Source organism: Mustela putorius, unplaced genomic scaffold (assembly GCF_011764305.1).
Source record: "Mustela putorius furo isolate JIRA1106 unplaced genomic scaffold, ASM1176430v1.1 tig00003845_pilon_pilon_pilon, whole genome shotgun sequence".
In the NCBI taxonomy this organism is placed as follows: domain Eukaryota; kingdom Metazoa; phylum Chordata; class Mammalia; order Carnivora; family Mustelidae; genus Mustela; species Mustela putorius.
The window spans coordinates 74,685,255-74,702,710 of NW_025421998.1; the positions used below are offsets into that span (position 1 = coordinate 74,685,255).

General features: G+C 38.9%; 1 protein-coding gene across 5 annotated transcripts in view; it reads right to left on the reverse strand.

Annotated features, from left to right (window-relative positions):
- Positions 1 to 17,456, reverse strand: part of CTTNBP2 (cortactin binding protein 2) — a 150,255-nt gene that overhangs the window by 64,344 nt on the left and 68,455 nt on the right. For 3 of the 5 annotated variants that reach the window (XR_006601388.1, XM_004741903.2, XM_045062912.1), the window contains exons 4-6: positions 9,260 to 10,904; positions 2,642 to 2,845; positions 723 to 822 (exon numbers count right to left, since the gene is read on the reverse strand). Coding sequence is in view for 4 of the 5 variants with exons in the window: in XM_004741903.2 (XP_004741960.2) it covers positions 723 to 822; positions 2,642 to 2,845; positions 9,260 to 10,904 (1,949 nt within the window). In the remaining variant the exon portion in view is untranslated. Of the gene's footprint in view, positions 1 to 722; positions 823 to 2,641; positions 2,846 to 9,259; positions 10,905 to 17,456 lie in introns of those variants that run through there. The other 2 variants (XM_013050944.2, XM_045062913.1) reach the window with 2 other exon arrangements.

A 17,456-nucleotide genomic window follows, 5' to 3' on the forward strand; every position in this document is an offset into this window, starting at 1 on the left:
AAACAGCTTGCATTCCCTACAGGACATTTCAGCACAGGAAGAGAAAGCAGGTAGCTTAGTGGCATTCTATTTTATTAAACCATGACTCTTAATTTTAAAAAGCCATGTCTGTGTTCAACAGACTTGGGAGGGTCCTGAAGAAATCACTGTTAAACTTACACATATTTCAGTTGGTAGGTTCTTTTGGGTTTGTGCTCTAATTACTTTTAGTATGAAAAGTTTCTGCTTCAATTTTTTAAGATGATAAAACAAGGTGAATACACTGGGATTTAATACTGAATGAAGTGCCACTCAGAAGTTAAGATTCTCGTAATTGATCTAATTCTTGAATTTGCTTTTAATGCCATCACAAGTAAAAAAGCTTTCTTGTGTTGGGGGGATCGGTTAACAGTGAATTACAGTCTTTAATAGTGTATGTATCATTGCATATATGCTGATAGACAATAAATCGATTTTCTTCAGAACCAAGTTCATTCACGTGAGGTCGACACACAACCCATTTCTCTTCTTCATGTTCCTCATACACAACTATTCTCCTTTAAAGAAGAAGAGCAAATTTAGGATCCTACTTCTCATTTAAATCTTCAAATATATTTAGTGAATTTATTTGCCAGTGGATTTTAAGCACTAGCTTACACATTCAGCCAGAACTGAAATATGTGTGCAGATTATAGAGACTCTTTTCACTGGGGGGAAAAGGAAGAATTCAGAGCACCACTTACTTGAAATGTCCCTGAGCAGCTGCAGCACACAAGGGTGTGAAGCCATTTTTATCAGCAGCATTGACTTGGGCTTCTGCATTCAGCAGCAATCTCACACAGTCTGTGGATTTTAATAGAAAGCCATTTAAATTCCCCATTTAGAGTTATGGTGAGCCAAATTCTAAACAAGCTCTACATAGATGCTAAACCCAAAGGACATCTCCCGTGCACAGTCCACCTGACAATTCTAGCATGGTGCATATGAGACCCCGCAAGCTATTTACAGAGAAAAGTAGCCTCTTTTCCAGAAGATGCCAACGCCCTAGACTCACCAACTAGGTAAGACTGTGTGTGTATATGTATGTGTGTGTGTGTGTGTGTGTGTTACTTTGGGAAGAGTTGCTGATGAGAGATAAGACTGTTATATATCAGAAAATGTTGGGGTGCCTGGGTGGATCAGTGGGTTAAGCCTCTGCCTTTGGCTCAGGTCATGATCTCAGGGTCCTGGGATCCAGCCCCACATCGGGCTCTCTGCTCAGCAGGGAGCCTGCTTCCTCCTCTCTTTCTGCCTGCCTCTCTGCCTGCTTGTGATCACTCTCTCTGTCAAATAAATAAATAAAATCTAAAAAAAAAAAAAAATGTTCTGCCAGATTTTTCCACCAGTCTATACCAGGAGATAACGTTATTGGGTAGAGAACAAAATCTACTTGCCGAATTGAAATACCATCTTTGTATTTAAAGAGTTAAATTCTTACTTTGTGATAATTAACCTTTGAAACACTTCCATGTGATGGTCATCCTACTCCATGGGTAAGGTAAACCCACATAAAGTCATCTGACTCTGGCATAAATATCATCTAGGACTCAGGTTCCTCATGCTATTTACCAGATTTAATTTCTCGACATTAAAGAAAATTCCCACAGGGCTTTTGAAGTAAAGAAGAATCCAAAAGTACTTTTAAAATCACGAGCTATCTTCTTAGCTCACTGGATTCTTCCAATTAGTCCACTTGAACACAATGAAGCTCTGAAAACTTCTCCAAAGTACTCAACAATCACACAGCTTATATGAGCAATGCTATTTGATTCTGGATTTGCCGGCAAATTATCTTTTTCTGCACAACCATATGTTTTAGCAAATTTGACCACAAGACTTGAGAAACAAGAATAATTCCAAGACTCCATCAATATGTCGTTTGTAGCTGTACAACTCCTCAGTTCTCTTTAAAAAAATCCAAATAACTATAAATTGTTCCAATGACAGAACAGTTTCAGACCCATGATCTTCTCTAACTTCTAAAACTTGCCCTCACTGTAGCATGTGTTAAGCCCGGTCACTATGACTTTCACACACAGGTATTTTAACAGACAAATTAGAGCTATTTTGTCCTGACTAAAGTGATTATAGATGGAAGGCTTTCTTCTAAAATGTGCTTCATAGTACTAGACCCCAGATTTTGACATACACAATACATATCATTGTCATAAAACAAAGATCACTTTTTGCTAGCTGCAATAAAATCTACTTTAAAAAGAGATTTTTATTTATTTGAGAGTGAGTGAGTGAGCATGGGAGGACAGAGGCAGAGGGAAAGGAAAAAGAGAGAAAATCTTGGGCAGACCCTGCATTGAGCATGGAGCCCAATGGGGGGTTGATCTCACAAACCTCAGATCATGACCTGAGGGGAAATCAAAAGTCCGTTGCTCAACAGACTGAGCCACCCAGGTGCCCCTGAAATTTTACATTTTTACAAAACTATAGTTTGGAATTTTTTAACAATATTTACAAAATTGTTAAATCATGCAAAAAAAAAAAAAAATCATCCACTACTACCTGTAAGAGAAAATCAAAACCAAAAGAACCTTTTGCTCATGGCAATGGTTACCAGTGCTTTTGACTCCCCATCCTTTTGCAAAAGATAAGATCTTGCCATCTTTACCTGTATGTCCATTCTTAGCAGCAGAATACAAGGCAGAATGGCCATCTTCACAGGAGTAATTAATGTCCAGTCCTTCTTCATTAAGCAGCATTGATAATAAAGTGACATTTCCCTGGGCAGCAGCTTGCTGAAGAAGGGTGGGCCTGCCAGCCAGGGGGGCAGGACCACCACTCATTAGCAAAGGGGTTAGGGAGGGTGACCAGCCTGTGGGTTAAAGTGACCCTAGTTAGAGTAGGAGCAAGGACAAGAGACAGATATTACCCACTTGTTTCTGAATTACACACACACACACACACACACACACACACACACGCACGCACACGCACAGGCATATGAATATGTATCCTTAGAGGATTATGTGGTTTCTAACATTATCAATGTTAATATTTACTTAGCACAAACCTGTACTGTTATTTCAATCTTGTATCTGCTAATTAAATTAATATACACAGTGACATATTATTTTTAGTTGTCAGTCTTATAAATGTTAAAGTAGTGGTCGGTTTTAGGAAACTAAGATGGCTCTCTCATTTTAAAAGTTCAAATTCCACTTCAAGGTTTCAAAACAATTTGAATTTTAAAATTACGAACATATTTCCTCAATTTCAATATCAATCTGAATAGTGAACTGACATCTTTAGGTATAGAAATAATTGTAAGAAATAGAGATTTTATTTTTTCAACCATGTTTCCAAGGTATTTAACTAAAAATTTATACAGATCACTAAGAGCGATCAAATATTGCTAAGAAATCTATTTAAGTTACTTGAACTCCCTTATTTGGGGAAAAATAATGAAGGGACCCAAGTGCTAGTCATATCAAGAGCTAAAAGAAACACAACATATATAATTGAATCTAGAATACTTTGAATTGAATTGAATCTAGAATCTTTGTATACCAGCACAAATATGCAAGACATGATTCTGAAGACTTTGTCATCTGGCCATCTTTACAACTTATGTACCAGAAACTTTTACTAGCCAACAAAACAGGGCACTCTACCATATAGTTTTAATAAGAATCATAAGAGTTATCATAGTTAGATATTTCTCATCAGTATTTAGCAGCTTTAGAAGAGAATCTGTTAAGTATGTGAAGTCGGCTGCATATAGCATGGAAAATTTTCTGAATTCTTCCTTGGTCAAAAGGCTGTAAAAACAGTAAAGTAAAAATGTTTATTTAACGTGATATATAGGTATTTTATGTGTTTTAGATACAATTAACTTTCAAAATAAGTCATTGTACTTTCTTCCTTTTGAAGCCCCAAATACCTTAAAGTAATCCCGGTGTATATGGTATATACGGAGGGGCCTATGTGCACATATTCACTCCTCAGGGTACACTTTCTGCATAAACCCAGTAACATTCTCTGTAGTGGGACATAACAGATGATCTTTTTATGTTTCCTTCACCTTGGTATCAGGATAATATTCTACATATATGGGTATTACATTAATATGTAATAAATTTGTTTAATTGAGACCTGAATTACTTGAACAAATATTAAAAGCAAAAGATTTCTTGGTGTTTTAAAAATTATTTGTGAAAAAAAGCAGTTTATACATATAAAACTAGTCTGTTTATTAAAAGCTGGATATTACATCTTCATAATTAATCATTTGGGTCCATGAATAATTTATTGTTTTTACCCTATTAGACTGCAATGACAAACAAAATTCAAATGCTTATAAAATTAAATATTTATCTAAGCTTTATGGTATTTCCCCATTGATATTCATTAGCTCTTCTTACAAAAGTAGTATTTTTACTTCATACTTACAAGAAGGCTCCTCTCTGGTACATTTTACCTTTTGTATTTTCTTAAAAACAAACAAAAAAACAAGCCCACAAAAATTAAATCAGTACTTATTAGAAATGGATGATAAACAGAGAAATTATAAACACCAAGGTATGACACCTTGACTGCAAAGCAAACACAAAAGTAACACGAAGGCATTGCAAGGTGGTCCTCTGTGGAACAGAAGGGAGTGTGGCTCACAACTCAGTGAGTTTCTCCGCTTGAGCTCCTGGTGCTCTCTCCCAACCCTTCTCCCTCCTCCACCCCCACTGTCCTCCTGGCTACCCCCACCTTCTCTAGCTCCTCCAAACAGTCTTTGTTATTGGTATCCTATAAAGAATAACAACACCTATATATCAAATTATTTGCTCTTCTTTTAGATTTTATCTTCATTTTTTTTTTTTCCAATGCAATTCTAGGCTTTTGGTGACCATTTAAATGCAGATTTATTTCTAAATGCCTTCTATGGAAACTTGGGATATAGTATGCTGAGAAACTCTATTGTTAATGCTAAGCTATCTGAAAGAGAAAATATTTATTCAAAAATTTTCTCAATCTTTAGACCACTCAAGAAATCGGTTTTCTGTCATACAAAACAAGAGGAATTTGTTTTTTTATTTTCTAAGAGGTGTGGAATATATTTTTAAAAGGAAAAATGCTTTAGAAATACCAAGTATTCTTAAAGTTTAAATAAAAAACTTTTATCCCCACTATCATTTCCAATAGCTAAAGTTATTTAAATGAATCCTTCCATCCATATGGGATAAAATAAAATTTTGCTATGGGTTTTTATTGTTCATTTGAAATTCCCAACAATAATAAAAACGGTAAGATTTATTGACTGCTTAGGTAATGACAGAACAGACCTGCATCATACAGCTACTTTAATGAGGTTAGGAAAAGGTCATTCAGCTTGGCAGCGTCATATGCAAACATTAGTAAAGGTGAGCATATGCAGAACATGCGGTGGGTGACGAAGGGAACAGAACATGCAATGCAAGAGGGAACAGAAGTTGAGAACAGCTTCTGGCATCAGCTTCAGAGTGGAGAAGGTTAATGTCATAGCTCAAATAGGTCTCATTTCCAGATTTAGACTTTAAGCCAATCTTAGAGGGAGGATCATTTTTTTTTTTAATAAATGTTTAAGGAAAAAAATGTCTGAACCAAATTAAATAAAATGTACCAAACCACTACCACCCTCCCCCCAAAAAAACCCCAAACCAAAAAGAAACCAGAAACAAGTTTCCAAGGGTATGAAAACTCAACTGCCTAGGGTGATTTCTGATTTAGACGTCTATTTATCTAACAGTTAAAATGCATTCATTGGATAAGTTCAGGAGGAACAAGAAATTTTAATTCATTTAGAATTTAAAATGCTATTTAAAAATTTAACATTTGGCTACAGAAACTGCTAACAGAGAAATTTACAGCATAATTCATTAAAGTGGTATCTTCTGTCATTGCAATTCTCTTCAGGAGTGCTTTAGCTAAATTGTAATTGTTTGTCACAGATATAAGCAAATATAGAAACTCAGAATTTGAGAATTTTAAAGATATGGGATCTAGCGATTCTCCAGGAAGGGAGAGGTAGTGTACTGCTGTTTGAAAAATTCAACAGGCAAGTTTAATAAATCTTTCTGGTCTGAAACTATTTTTTTTTTTTTTGGTTCAATGATTTCATTTTTAGATGAAAAAGCTAATGGCTCAGAACAAACGGGCTCTTTCGGGTTACACTAGAAAGAGGCAGAAGTGGACTAACCCCGCCTTCTTCTTAGGCTCAGTCCAGAGCTCTACTCCTCACTAAATTTGGAACAGACATCTACCTACCAAGGATTTGGCAGATGTGCTCTGTCCTCATACCCTGCTCCTACCAACCACAATGGCATTAGTGGCTATTTAGAAGATTAATAACCTTCAATGAGCTTATGATTTGGAGAGACCCAAGTTCACCCAGGCACAGATAGGTTAAGAAGCAAGACGGAAGGAGCTCTGGTGCTTCCTGGCGGCTAGAGGCATGGCAGCAAACATAGGGGCAACCCAAATGAAAAGCAGTTGAAATCCAGGATCTCATTTGGAAAAGTTAGGCTGACCTGCAACCACAGTTGATTTAATCACCCTTCTTATGTTACTGTAATAACTTTTTTATTCCCAAGACTAGATGCTCAGGGAAAGCTTGCTGAATGACTATTCCTCCCTATAACCAAGTAATTTAGAAACTTATCATCCCACTGGGTAATTCTGGAACCCTGAGATGATTTTGGCCAACTGCAAAACCAGAGAACAGAAAATAAGGTACCAGTTTCACCTATCTTCAGTGGCTGCTGTTACTCTGGTTCCCTCATTTATCCGCTTTTGCTCTCTAGACACAAGCAAAGGGCATTTTTCAGAGGGATCATAGCGCCTTTATCCAAAATTCCACTCTCTCCTAGCTAGGTCATTCTGGCGAACATGTGACAGTCTAGGAATTGTCTTGTCTACCGAGTTTGAGATCCTGCTGACAAAATGTTCCTCAGTTATGGATGCTGATTTTAAAGCTTTTCCACTGAAACCAAGACACTTGAGGCTGAACCTTGGAGCACAGTCATGACTGAGGAAATAACTGGCGAAGCATTACAGTCCAAAGCAAAGATGGTTTTATAGTTTTTTTTTAAAAGCTGACAAGGGATGCCTGGGTAGCTCAGTTGTTGGGCATCTGCCTTGGGCTCAGGTCATGATCCCGGGGTCGTGGGATCCCCGCATCCAGCTGCCTGCTCAGCAAGAAGCCTGTTTCTCCCTCTCCCACTCCCCCTGCTTGGGTTCTCTCTCTCCCTGTGTCTCTGTCCAATAAATAAATAAAAATCTTTAAAAAATAAGATAAAAGAAAACCTGACAAAACAACAAGTGTTTTTCGTTTTACAGTTTGTGCCTTTATGTCAACAGTACCGTTGTGGCTCCCAAGGGTTTTGGAATCTCTGCTTTGAGATGGCCCTCAGACCTTACGGTACATTCTCTGGTTCTCCTGAATGGCAGTAAAAATTCCTACTTTGAATGTGGATTTAGCTCTGGAAAACAGCTACCATCATTCTTATGCCATGGGAAGGGCTGTTCAGCTCAGTGATACCATTTTGAATTAAAAATATGGAAGGCTGGGGACGCCTGGGTGGCTCAGTTCGTTAAGCAGCTGCCTTCAGCTCAGGTCATGATCCCAGCGTCCTGGGATCAAGTCCCACATCGGGCTCCTTGCTCTGCAGGGAGCCTGCTTCTCCCTCTGCCTCTGCCTGCCATTCTGTCTGCCTGTGCTCACTCTCTCCCTGCCCCCGATAAATAAATAAAATCTTTAAAAAAAAAATATGGAAGGCTGAATGCTGTAAAGACAATCACAAAGTACTAATAGTGACATCAATTTTAAAGCAAATTTTTGAAAATGCTTTAAGCAACAATATCAATGAAGCAAGAGTATCACCTCTATTTATTCATCACTCATGCTGCTCCAAGTGCAAGACCAAGCTCTTTGAACGTTAGGGTAGTTAATCCTAACAGCCACCCTACCTCATCTGAGAAGCATAAACTCCACATGAAGAAAGGGAAAATTTGCTCAGTCCAAGAGAATCACCAAAACACACAGCTATAAACTGCAGGGTCTAGATTCCAGCACAGGTCTCACTGACAGCAAAGGCCATCCTGTTTCCCAATTCCCAATTATGCACCAAAATACGAATAGCAGCCTCTCAATGAGCATAATTTCAAGGAACAGTTTATAATTAGGTAAGTCAATGCTGGCATATTGCTCTCATTACCTGACAATTAGCAAGAACTGTGCTCCCTATTTTTCTCATTCCCATTCCACACTCCTGAGTTTTAAATATAAATAACATTACTCAGCCCTTCCCCTAATTCTTAAAGTTCTCTCTCATTAGAATCCATGGTCTCTGGTAGCCACTAAGAGTCCACGGTAAGAGAGAATGCTGTCAACTTTCAAGGTATCTTCGACACTCTTAACATTATTTTAGAGCCACTTTGTTCAGGGAAGAACTAATCCAGTCATGTCAATAAAAAGCGATGCTTTCTCTAGCACTGCATAACAAAAGGGAAAAACCCAGTTCTTTATCAACTCCTTTGTTTAAGAGTCACGTACTTCACAAAGCACATCTGCAGTGAAAACCCTCCCCACTATACCTACACGCAATGGTATCCATCTGCGCTCGGGGGCTGTTAGACAACTGCTGGGGACGGAATAAACAGCCTTTAAAATAAACTTAGAACAGGGATTTAAAATTTACGTACTCTCTTTTTGAGGTTGAAAAGAATACCAAACCACTACTAAAACTTAGAACATACCAATTATGGAGCAAATCTGATCAATTTGACAATTCGAGGTAGACTGAAGCATTCATAACCACTTGAAAGGATTTTTTAACGTTCTCTCTGAAGGGACAGAACTGAGCACAGATTGTCTGGTGACGACCCCCTAATACTGAAGCCCCGTGAGATAAATATTTAACAAGAACGAACAGTCTTTTTTTCCCATGGAAATGCTTTAGTGTCTCTAAATTAATGGTCTCCATGTGCTCCAAACCACTACTTTCAAGATATTTTAAAAAAGAAAGCACTTAGTATCAAGAAACCACAATTGATGTAGCAAGATGAATCACCATACCCTGGAGCCATTAAAGAAAAATACAAAAAAAAAGAGAGAGAGAGAGAGGAAAATGATAAAGAAATAGGGAAAAAAGTATCAAATAAAAAAAAAAAAGTTCCAAGGCAATGTGAAGGAAATTAAGGCAAGTGAGAAGACAGGCCACATTCTTCAAAAAAGGGTATAATATTTCAATCCCTTTACCTGATGCTGCTACCAGGAGGCTGTCTGAGGCACCTGTTCTACAAGATGAGGCACTAACAGGGTTTATGGAAGAGCAAAAGGCAATGGTGGTGGGAATGACAAGGGAACTTTCTGAACATGCAGGTTGGCTCAGTCCAGGGGTTTCAGCAGGCCAGGCACCCACCTGAGATGTGGCCAGGGCTGAAACGCCACAGCCTGCCGGTGCCACAGTTAAATCTATGGATGGTTTTGGTGGCAGCTGAGGGGAAGATGATTTAGGGAGATTCTCCTCATTTATTACCCTGTTCCCTTGTGGCAAAGTAGAAGGAGGCGAAGCCATAGTTTTGTTATCAACTTTGGCCCCCGCACTGGAGGCCCTGCTGCTATCCATAATAACCTTGAGTTGGGGGTGTGGTGGAGAAGGAGTCTGGGAGAGCCCTGGCTTTTTTGGAGGGATAGGAGGAGGGTTTCCTCTGTCAACTCGTGCTACGCCAGGAGTCTTTAAACTGGTTCGACCAACTGGAGGGCACGTGCCAACGTCCCCCGTAGAGGGCGCCCCAGGCCTCGGGGGCGCTCCTGCAGGAGGGCTCGTAAATCTTGACAGTGCTTGGGTCACAGTATTCCGAGCTAGCTGTTTGGCCACTAGGCTGTCACGACTCGTTGGAGAGACATCTCTGGATGGAGGACTTTGGGTGGTATTTCCATTTTGGTCTGGGTCATTAGCATTGCCCTGAAATCGAAATCTGGCTGCTTGGATTCGAGGGTTTAGACCTGGATGCAAAGCTGCATTGGCACACGGTGAGTGTAAACTGTGCCCAGGTGCTGCCTGTGCGTGGCTCTGGGGAGCTATGGTTGGCGTCTGCACGGTGGGAGGGGCAGTGCTATTGGGAAGTGGGGGGGTGCTACTCGGCGAGCCAGTGCTTGGTCCGTTCTCCTCAATTTTGCTTGCACTTGGAGGGGGGACAGTAGGCAGAGAGGAGACAATCAAGTCACCGTGGGAAGCCTGCCTGTCGATACCTGGTCTGCCCAGCGCGGCACTGGGGCACACATTTCCTTTTGTGTTGGCGGAAACTAGGGGGCTCCCTGTGGGAGGCTTCACAGGCACAGTCAAAGGCAACTTCTTCACGTGGTCAATGCTTTCTACCGCCGGGTCAGTCTGGCAAGCAACAGACCTTGTCACAGGTCCTTCTGTCCCCACAGATATGGACACCGAACGCCTATCTTTCGTCTTTCGCGGGAGAGAGAGGCTTGGTTTGCTATCATTTCCCCTTTTCAGCTGCTCGATCATTTTCTTCATCTTGTCAATCTCCTCCTTGAGGTCAGTGGTGTGGGCTTCCTCGCGGTGCAGTTTAGCACGAAGCTGTTCCCGTTCCGTGTCAAACTCAGAGAGCTGTTTCTCCATCTGAGCTTCCATTTCTGTGCTCTTTCGTTTCTCGGCGGAGAGCTGCTCTTCTAACGTACCTGTCTTCTTCTTCTCCTCTTCCAGTCTGGCCAGCACGTCCTCGAGCTTCTGGGCCTCGTCTAGGACTTTGCCTGAGAGCTGTTTGCACTCCTTGACCAGCATCAGGACCACGTGTTTGTTCTTGCCGCGCTCCTCCTCCAGGCGGGCCGCCAGCTGCTTGTGCTCTTGCTCAAGGCCCTGCAGCTGAAGCTTCTCCATCTCCAGCTGAAAGAAATCCACAGGACAGCGCTGAGTAACACGCAGAGCTGAAGGGCCACATTTCTAAAATTGTTGTGATAGGAAAGATAATATTTTAGATACTCATTAAATGAGAAAATAGGTATAAATGGTTTAGCGAAAACCATCTAAGTCACAGCAATAGAGAATTTTTTAAAAACCTATTCAACTACAGAAAATGAATAGAAACTTGACACTTCAGAACACAATACAGAGTTCAGAAAGTTGTTTTTATAAAAATAGAACTCTGTAAGGGAGCTGATGTTCTTTTTTTTTTTTTTAGGTTTAATGCCGTAAGGTTGTTAATGAATCCCTGAGGTACAGTATAAGGAAAAGTGCCGAAAACAGAGGACTTCAGTTAAATTCTAAGCTTCTGTATTTGCTGTGTTTCTTAACTTTAACCTCAAGCTTCTTATCACGGGTTGCTGTAGAAATCATACAAAATCATATCTGAATCATATTTTACTAGAACGATGATCTTCACTGATACTGATCAGTGAAACAAAGTCCAACCCCATCTCCTCCAATCCTACTTGCTCGCTGAGCTCTCACAACATTGGCCTCCCTGGTTCCTGCACAGGGTCCTGCCTCCGGGTCTTTGGCTTTCCGGTTCTCTTTGCCCAGAGTTCCACCACACACCTTCATGCAGGGTTCCTAAGCTAAGCAGCTCACTCGCTGCACAAGGAAGACCAGCTGGAGAGGTGAGTGGGAGCCCAGACCCAGCCCTGTCTACTCACTCAGTGTCTGCCCAGGCATGGGGCTGCATCTGCCTGGAAAGAATGGCACCTTTCCCTTCACAAAAAGACTCTGTCTGCTCACTAAGCCATAGGCCGTCAGGATTTATGCTTTCCAAAGAAACATTTTTCTAGTTGATCAATGCAGAGGAGCTTAAAAAAAAAAAACAAAAACCTCTGTATCTCCAGGTGGGGTTTTCAAATAGCACAAAGCCACCCAAAGCACCCAAAGCACTTCTTTTCCTCCAGGCCTCTGCTCAGCGGCTATCTTGACCAAGGCCTCCTTCTCACTGTCCTGGGGAAAACAGTGGCCCCTCCCACTGTACTGGTAACCCTTTGCTTAGCACCTACCTGCCCCCACTGGAATGTGACTCCATGAAGGCAGGGACTAGATCTTCTTTGCTGCTATTCCCAAGACCTAGAATAGTATCTGGCACACAGTAATTGTTGACTGGATGAATGAAATTAATGCAGTTCACAGAAACAACAAACTTCTGCACACTGATGGCCTTTCTGGGTACTTCTGAGATCCCCTACTGTAACATGTTTATACAGGTTTCTTACTTCTTTCCAGAGGAGCACCTACTGCCATGAGATACTCATGAAGGACAAATGAGGGAGGCCCACATGCTTCACCTTCCCACCTAGAGAAGCATTCCACTGGCAGTCCACCCAAGGGCCTTAGCATTCATAAAGGTTGAAGTAGATCTACCTGATAAAGACAGAAAGGACTCCCCCTACTGACCACCACCTTAGATGTTAAATCTAAATATACTCTCATAAGATCCAGTAACTATTTAAGTCAGTAAGTCAGCTTTTAGTCATCAGTAACAGAGGAAGGAGATGCTCAGATGATCCATCAGTTGTGAGAATATGCTCCTGTCCCCCACCCTGCTGAGAAAATCCATTACCTGCATAGTCACAAAACCAAGAGGACAGAATGGCTCATTAGAATCCAAGATATCATTAACTTACTCTAGGATACTTCCTGTGTTGAAAAAGTTGAATGGCATTGCATGGGTCCTATAAATAAGTGATCAGGAATTCAGATAATTCCCCAAGAATAATTAGTGACAACTGTTTATACACACATACTCTATTCTACTATATGCAATTTTAGGGGTGACTTCATAAATAGATTAGGTAAAATGTGGGGAAAAATACTGTTATCATATAACTATATTTATATGCATATTTTAGTCATCTAGATGCTTCACAGAAAATTTGACTTCTAAATAGTCAAAAGACATTTAACTCTTCTAAATGCATCAAATAAGTTTCTGCAGAAGGCATACACAAAGTTAGAACTATTAAGAAAATTTTAAATTTTGTATTCACCATTGCCCCAAATTTTTATAGCAATGTTGGAAAAAGCCAAAGTAGGTCAATTTTCAGTTTATTTTAAAAATATGAGTTCCATAATTTACCTTGGAAGCCAGAAAAAAAAAATGTTTTGTGGAACTTTAAGGGCTATCTTCATTTTACATAACAACTAACTAGAGGCCAAATGAGTGATCTCACAGTCACGTCATCTCCTGAATCAGTGTCAAACCTCATGGAACTCCGGGTTCCACTTGTCTCAAGCTTTTCTCACCATCGTACATCTTGCCCACATTATTTCTTCTCTAGGGGTCATCACACTTTACTTTTGAAATGACTTCTATCTCAGACTTGAGAATCAAACTGAAGAAAGACTTCTAACAGGAGATCAACTCAACAAATCTCACATTATTTATACAGAAAACTATAGTACTATAAAAGTGCCCATTATTCTTTTGCACCTTTGTTCTTCCATTACCTTATAAGTCCTATCTCAGATGAACCTATTTTTAAATCTTACCATAGACAGTGGAACACAAAGGAAGCCACCTAACCAATACACCTACAAACACAGTGAGTTCTGAGCCCGTCATCTATCACTCTCCCTTTATTTAGCCTCCTCTACCATTTACACTTCGGGGAATATTTAAACTTCTGCCACTCTTCCCAAAACATCACTCAATTACCACTCAACAAACTCTCAGTCTACCCTAATTTTATTTTATCAAGAAAATTCACTCCCTCTACATCCTATCTCCTCCCTTAACCATTTTTTTTTCTTTTTTAAATAACCACACCAATCTCTATTTGCGTCCCTTTACTCTGAGAGAAGAAGATTTCTATCTGTTCAAGGTCAGGCTTTCTTCAACAATTAACTTCACTCTCTCCTGTCACTTGAGACTTGCTCCATCAGTTATCACACTGCTCTTTATAGATAATAAACATGTAGGACAGTATAAAGTGGTCTGAAGTCTACATAACTAGAGTCCAAAATGGAGAGAGAGCAGGGAAGAAAAATACATTAAGAGATAAAATAGTCAAAAAAATTCACAGATTTGGTAAAAAAAAAAAAAAAAATCTAGAAAGTTCAGCAATCCTAAAGCAGAATATATCTATGTTACAAAAAAATCATACCTAAGTACGTCATACTAAAACTGCTAAAAACAAGGACAAGAAATAATCTGGAAAGCAGCCAAAGGAAAAAAAGAGACATTATAAACATAGAAACGATAATATAAATTATGATTGAATTATTATCTCTATTTGGAACAGAATACCCCAAGACTATAAAAGATACAGTCTTTAATATGCACTTTTTTGTTTTTTAAAGATTTTATTAATTTATTTGAGAGAGAGAGAGAGAGAGAGCACAAAAGCAGGGGGGAGGGGAAAGGGCTAATATGCACTTTTATATGCACTTGCTGAGCTATTGAAAACCATCAACAATTTACAAATGACTAAAATCTTAACAGAATTATATACAAGTCACAGTATGATATGAAGAACAGCTCAAAATTCAAAAATAAAGTAACACATTTCTAAGAAGATATCACAAAGGAATTTAGAATATATTTTGTGCTGAATGAAAGTAAAAACACAACATGTGAAAATCTGTGGGATGCAGTGAAAGAAGAGAATTTAAAACATCTAAAGCAGAGGATGGAGAGAAATTTCTATCTTTAATTGCATATATCAGAAGCATTTTCTCAAATCAATCATCTAAGTTTCAACTTAAGAAGTTCAAAAAAGTAAGGCTAATTAAATATAGTGAAAGGAAAGACATAACAAAGGTAATAAATCAATGAAATAGGAGACAAATACTAGAGAAATTAACAAGGCCAAACTTTTTCATCTAGAAGATCAATGATACTATTAAACATTTAGAAAAAAACAGACTGAGCAACATAGAAAATACAAATCGTAAATAATGGGACTAAAAGAGGGAATATTACCACAGAACGAATGTTAAAGAATAATTTATAACTTTGTGTCAACAAATTCAACAAATCAAATTCCTTTGACACACATAACTTTCAGGATTTATATAAACTGGCATAGAAAATTGGAATATAGGCGCCTGGGTGACTCAATCAGTTAAGCGTCTGCCTTGGGCTCAGGAAATGATCCCAGGGTCCTGGGATTGAACCCTTGGCATCAGGCTCCCTGCTCAGCTGGAAGCCTGCTCTTCACTCTCCCTCTTCCACTGCTTGTAGGCTCTCTGTCTCTGTCAAATAAATTATAAAATCTTAAAAAAGAAAAGAAAAAGAAAATTGGAATGGCTTTATATATTTTAAGGAAACTGAATCCACAAATAAAAACTTCCCCTAAAGAGTATTTCTAGCTCATATGGCTTTACCTGTGACGTCTACCAAACATTAAAGAAATATTGCCAAACCCATACATACCCCTTCAGAAAAGAGAGAAGGAAATGTTCCAATTCATTTTATGATCCCAGAATTACCTTCAATTCAAAACCAGTCAAGTGCTTTCCTTAATTTACAGAAAAATGATCACTCATGAATATAGGCAAACTAAATCCAATAATAAATTAAAAACTGACCCTCTGAAGTTTACATCAGGAATCCAAGTTGTTTCAGTATTTGAAAATAAGTGTAATTCGCCACCGTAAAAGACTTAAGAGAAAAACCATGACCACACCAATAGATGCAGATAAACCATTTTACAAAATGCAAAACCCATTCATGACAAAACTTCTCAGCATAGAATAAAATCTCAGTGACATAAAGAACATCTATAGAGAAGCACAGGTAACATCATACCTGATGATGAAATACACGCTTTCCTCCCTGAGAAAAGGAGAAAACACTGAAGTCTTCTCTCACTACTTCTATTCAACAATACACTACTGCAGGTTCTAGTCAGCACAATGATGGCGATGTTGGGAGAACAAGGCAGGGAGGCAGACAGGCAGGCAACTTAGGAAGTGGTAAGATGGGTTCTATTCACAGACGATGTGTTTGTTTACCTACAAAATCTTAAATAATATACAAAACAACTGCTAAAACTAATAAGCAGGTTTAGCAAGATGACAAGATACAATGTCAACATACAAAACCAATGTTAATACCTGTATACTAGCAATAAATATTTGGAAAAAAGTTTTTAAACACTGTGATTTACAATAGCATCAAAAACATAAAATACTTAGGAGCAGACCCAGCAAAAGACATTTAAGACACGACACTGAAAACAATAAAACATTGTTAAAAGAAATTAAAACAATAAAACATTGTTAAAAGAAATTATCGAAAACTAATGGACAAATACACTGTGATGATGAGTTGGAAGACTCAATCTCATTCATGTCCATGCCTAACAAATTAGTGTACAGATTCAGTAAAATTTCAGTCCCTGCAAACTTTTGGAAAAACCAACAAACTGATTTCTAATTTGTATCAGAATAGGCAAAACAATTTTAATAAAGGAAAACAAAGTTGATCTTTCCCCACCTGACTTACTTCACCTAGCAGAATACCTCGAGATCCTTCCATGTATATCCTTTGATTTCACTTACATATGGGATTAAAAAAAAAAAAAGAAACAAACGAAAAAACAGAAACAAACACATAAATACAAAAAACTGATGGCTGCTTGAGGTGGGGTGGCCAACAGGTGGGTGAAACAGGTGAAGGGGATTAAGAAGTACAAACTTCCAGTTAAACGGGTCACAGAAATGGAAAGTACAGCAGAGGGAACACAGTCAGTAATACTGTAATAATAGTGTATGGTGACAGAGAGTAGCTACACTTACCATGGTGAGCACTGTATGATGTACAGAACTGTCCAATCACTATGTTGTACACTTGAAACTAATATATATTGTATGTCAACTATACTTCAATATTAAAAAAGTTTTAAAAAAAGAAAAAAATTGAGATTTACAGTTCCCGCATTTAAGGCTTAATATTTAACTACAGTCATCATTTACCTGAAGTTCAGGTATACGGATAAGATCAATTCATGATGAAAAAACTCAGAAGACCGTTCAGTGATTGCTTGGACTGGGGAAGGAACTTATGGTGAGAAAGTATTCCGGGAAAACTTCTCTGGTGATGGAAGTATTTTTCTATCTTATAAGAGGTACAGATTCCAGGGTGCCTGGGTGGCTCAGTGGGTTAAGCCTCTGCCTATAGCTCAGGTCGTGATCCCGGGGTCCTGGGATCAAGCCCCACATCAGGTTCTCTGCTCGACAGGGAGCCTGCTTCTTCTTCTCTCTCTGCCTGCCTCTCTGCCTACTTGTGATCTGCTCTGTCAAATAAATAAATAAAATCTTTAAAAAAAAAGAGGTACAGATTCCACAAGTCTATGCATTTTTTAAGCTCATCAATTGTATACTTAAGTTGTATAAACTTCACTTCCTGGAAATATATCCTTAAAGAGCAGTAAACAATGGTGAATTCCAGGTTTGTATATTTGCTTTTTATCATACTATGGATTAGCAATTCTGAAACTACTCTGTGTGTTC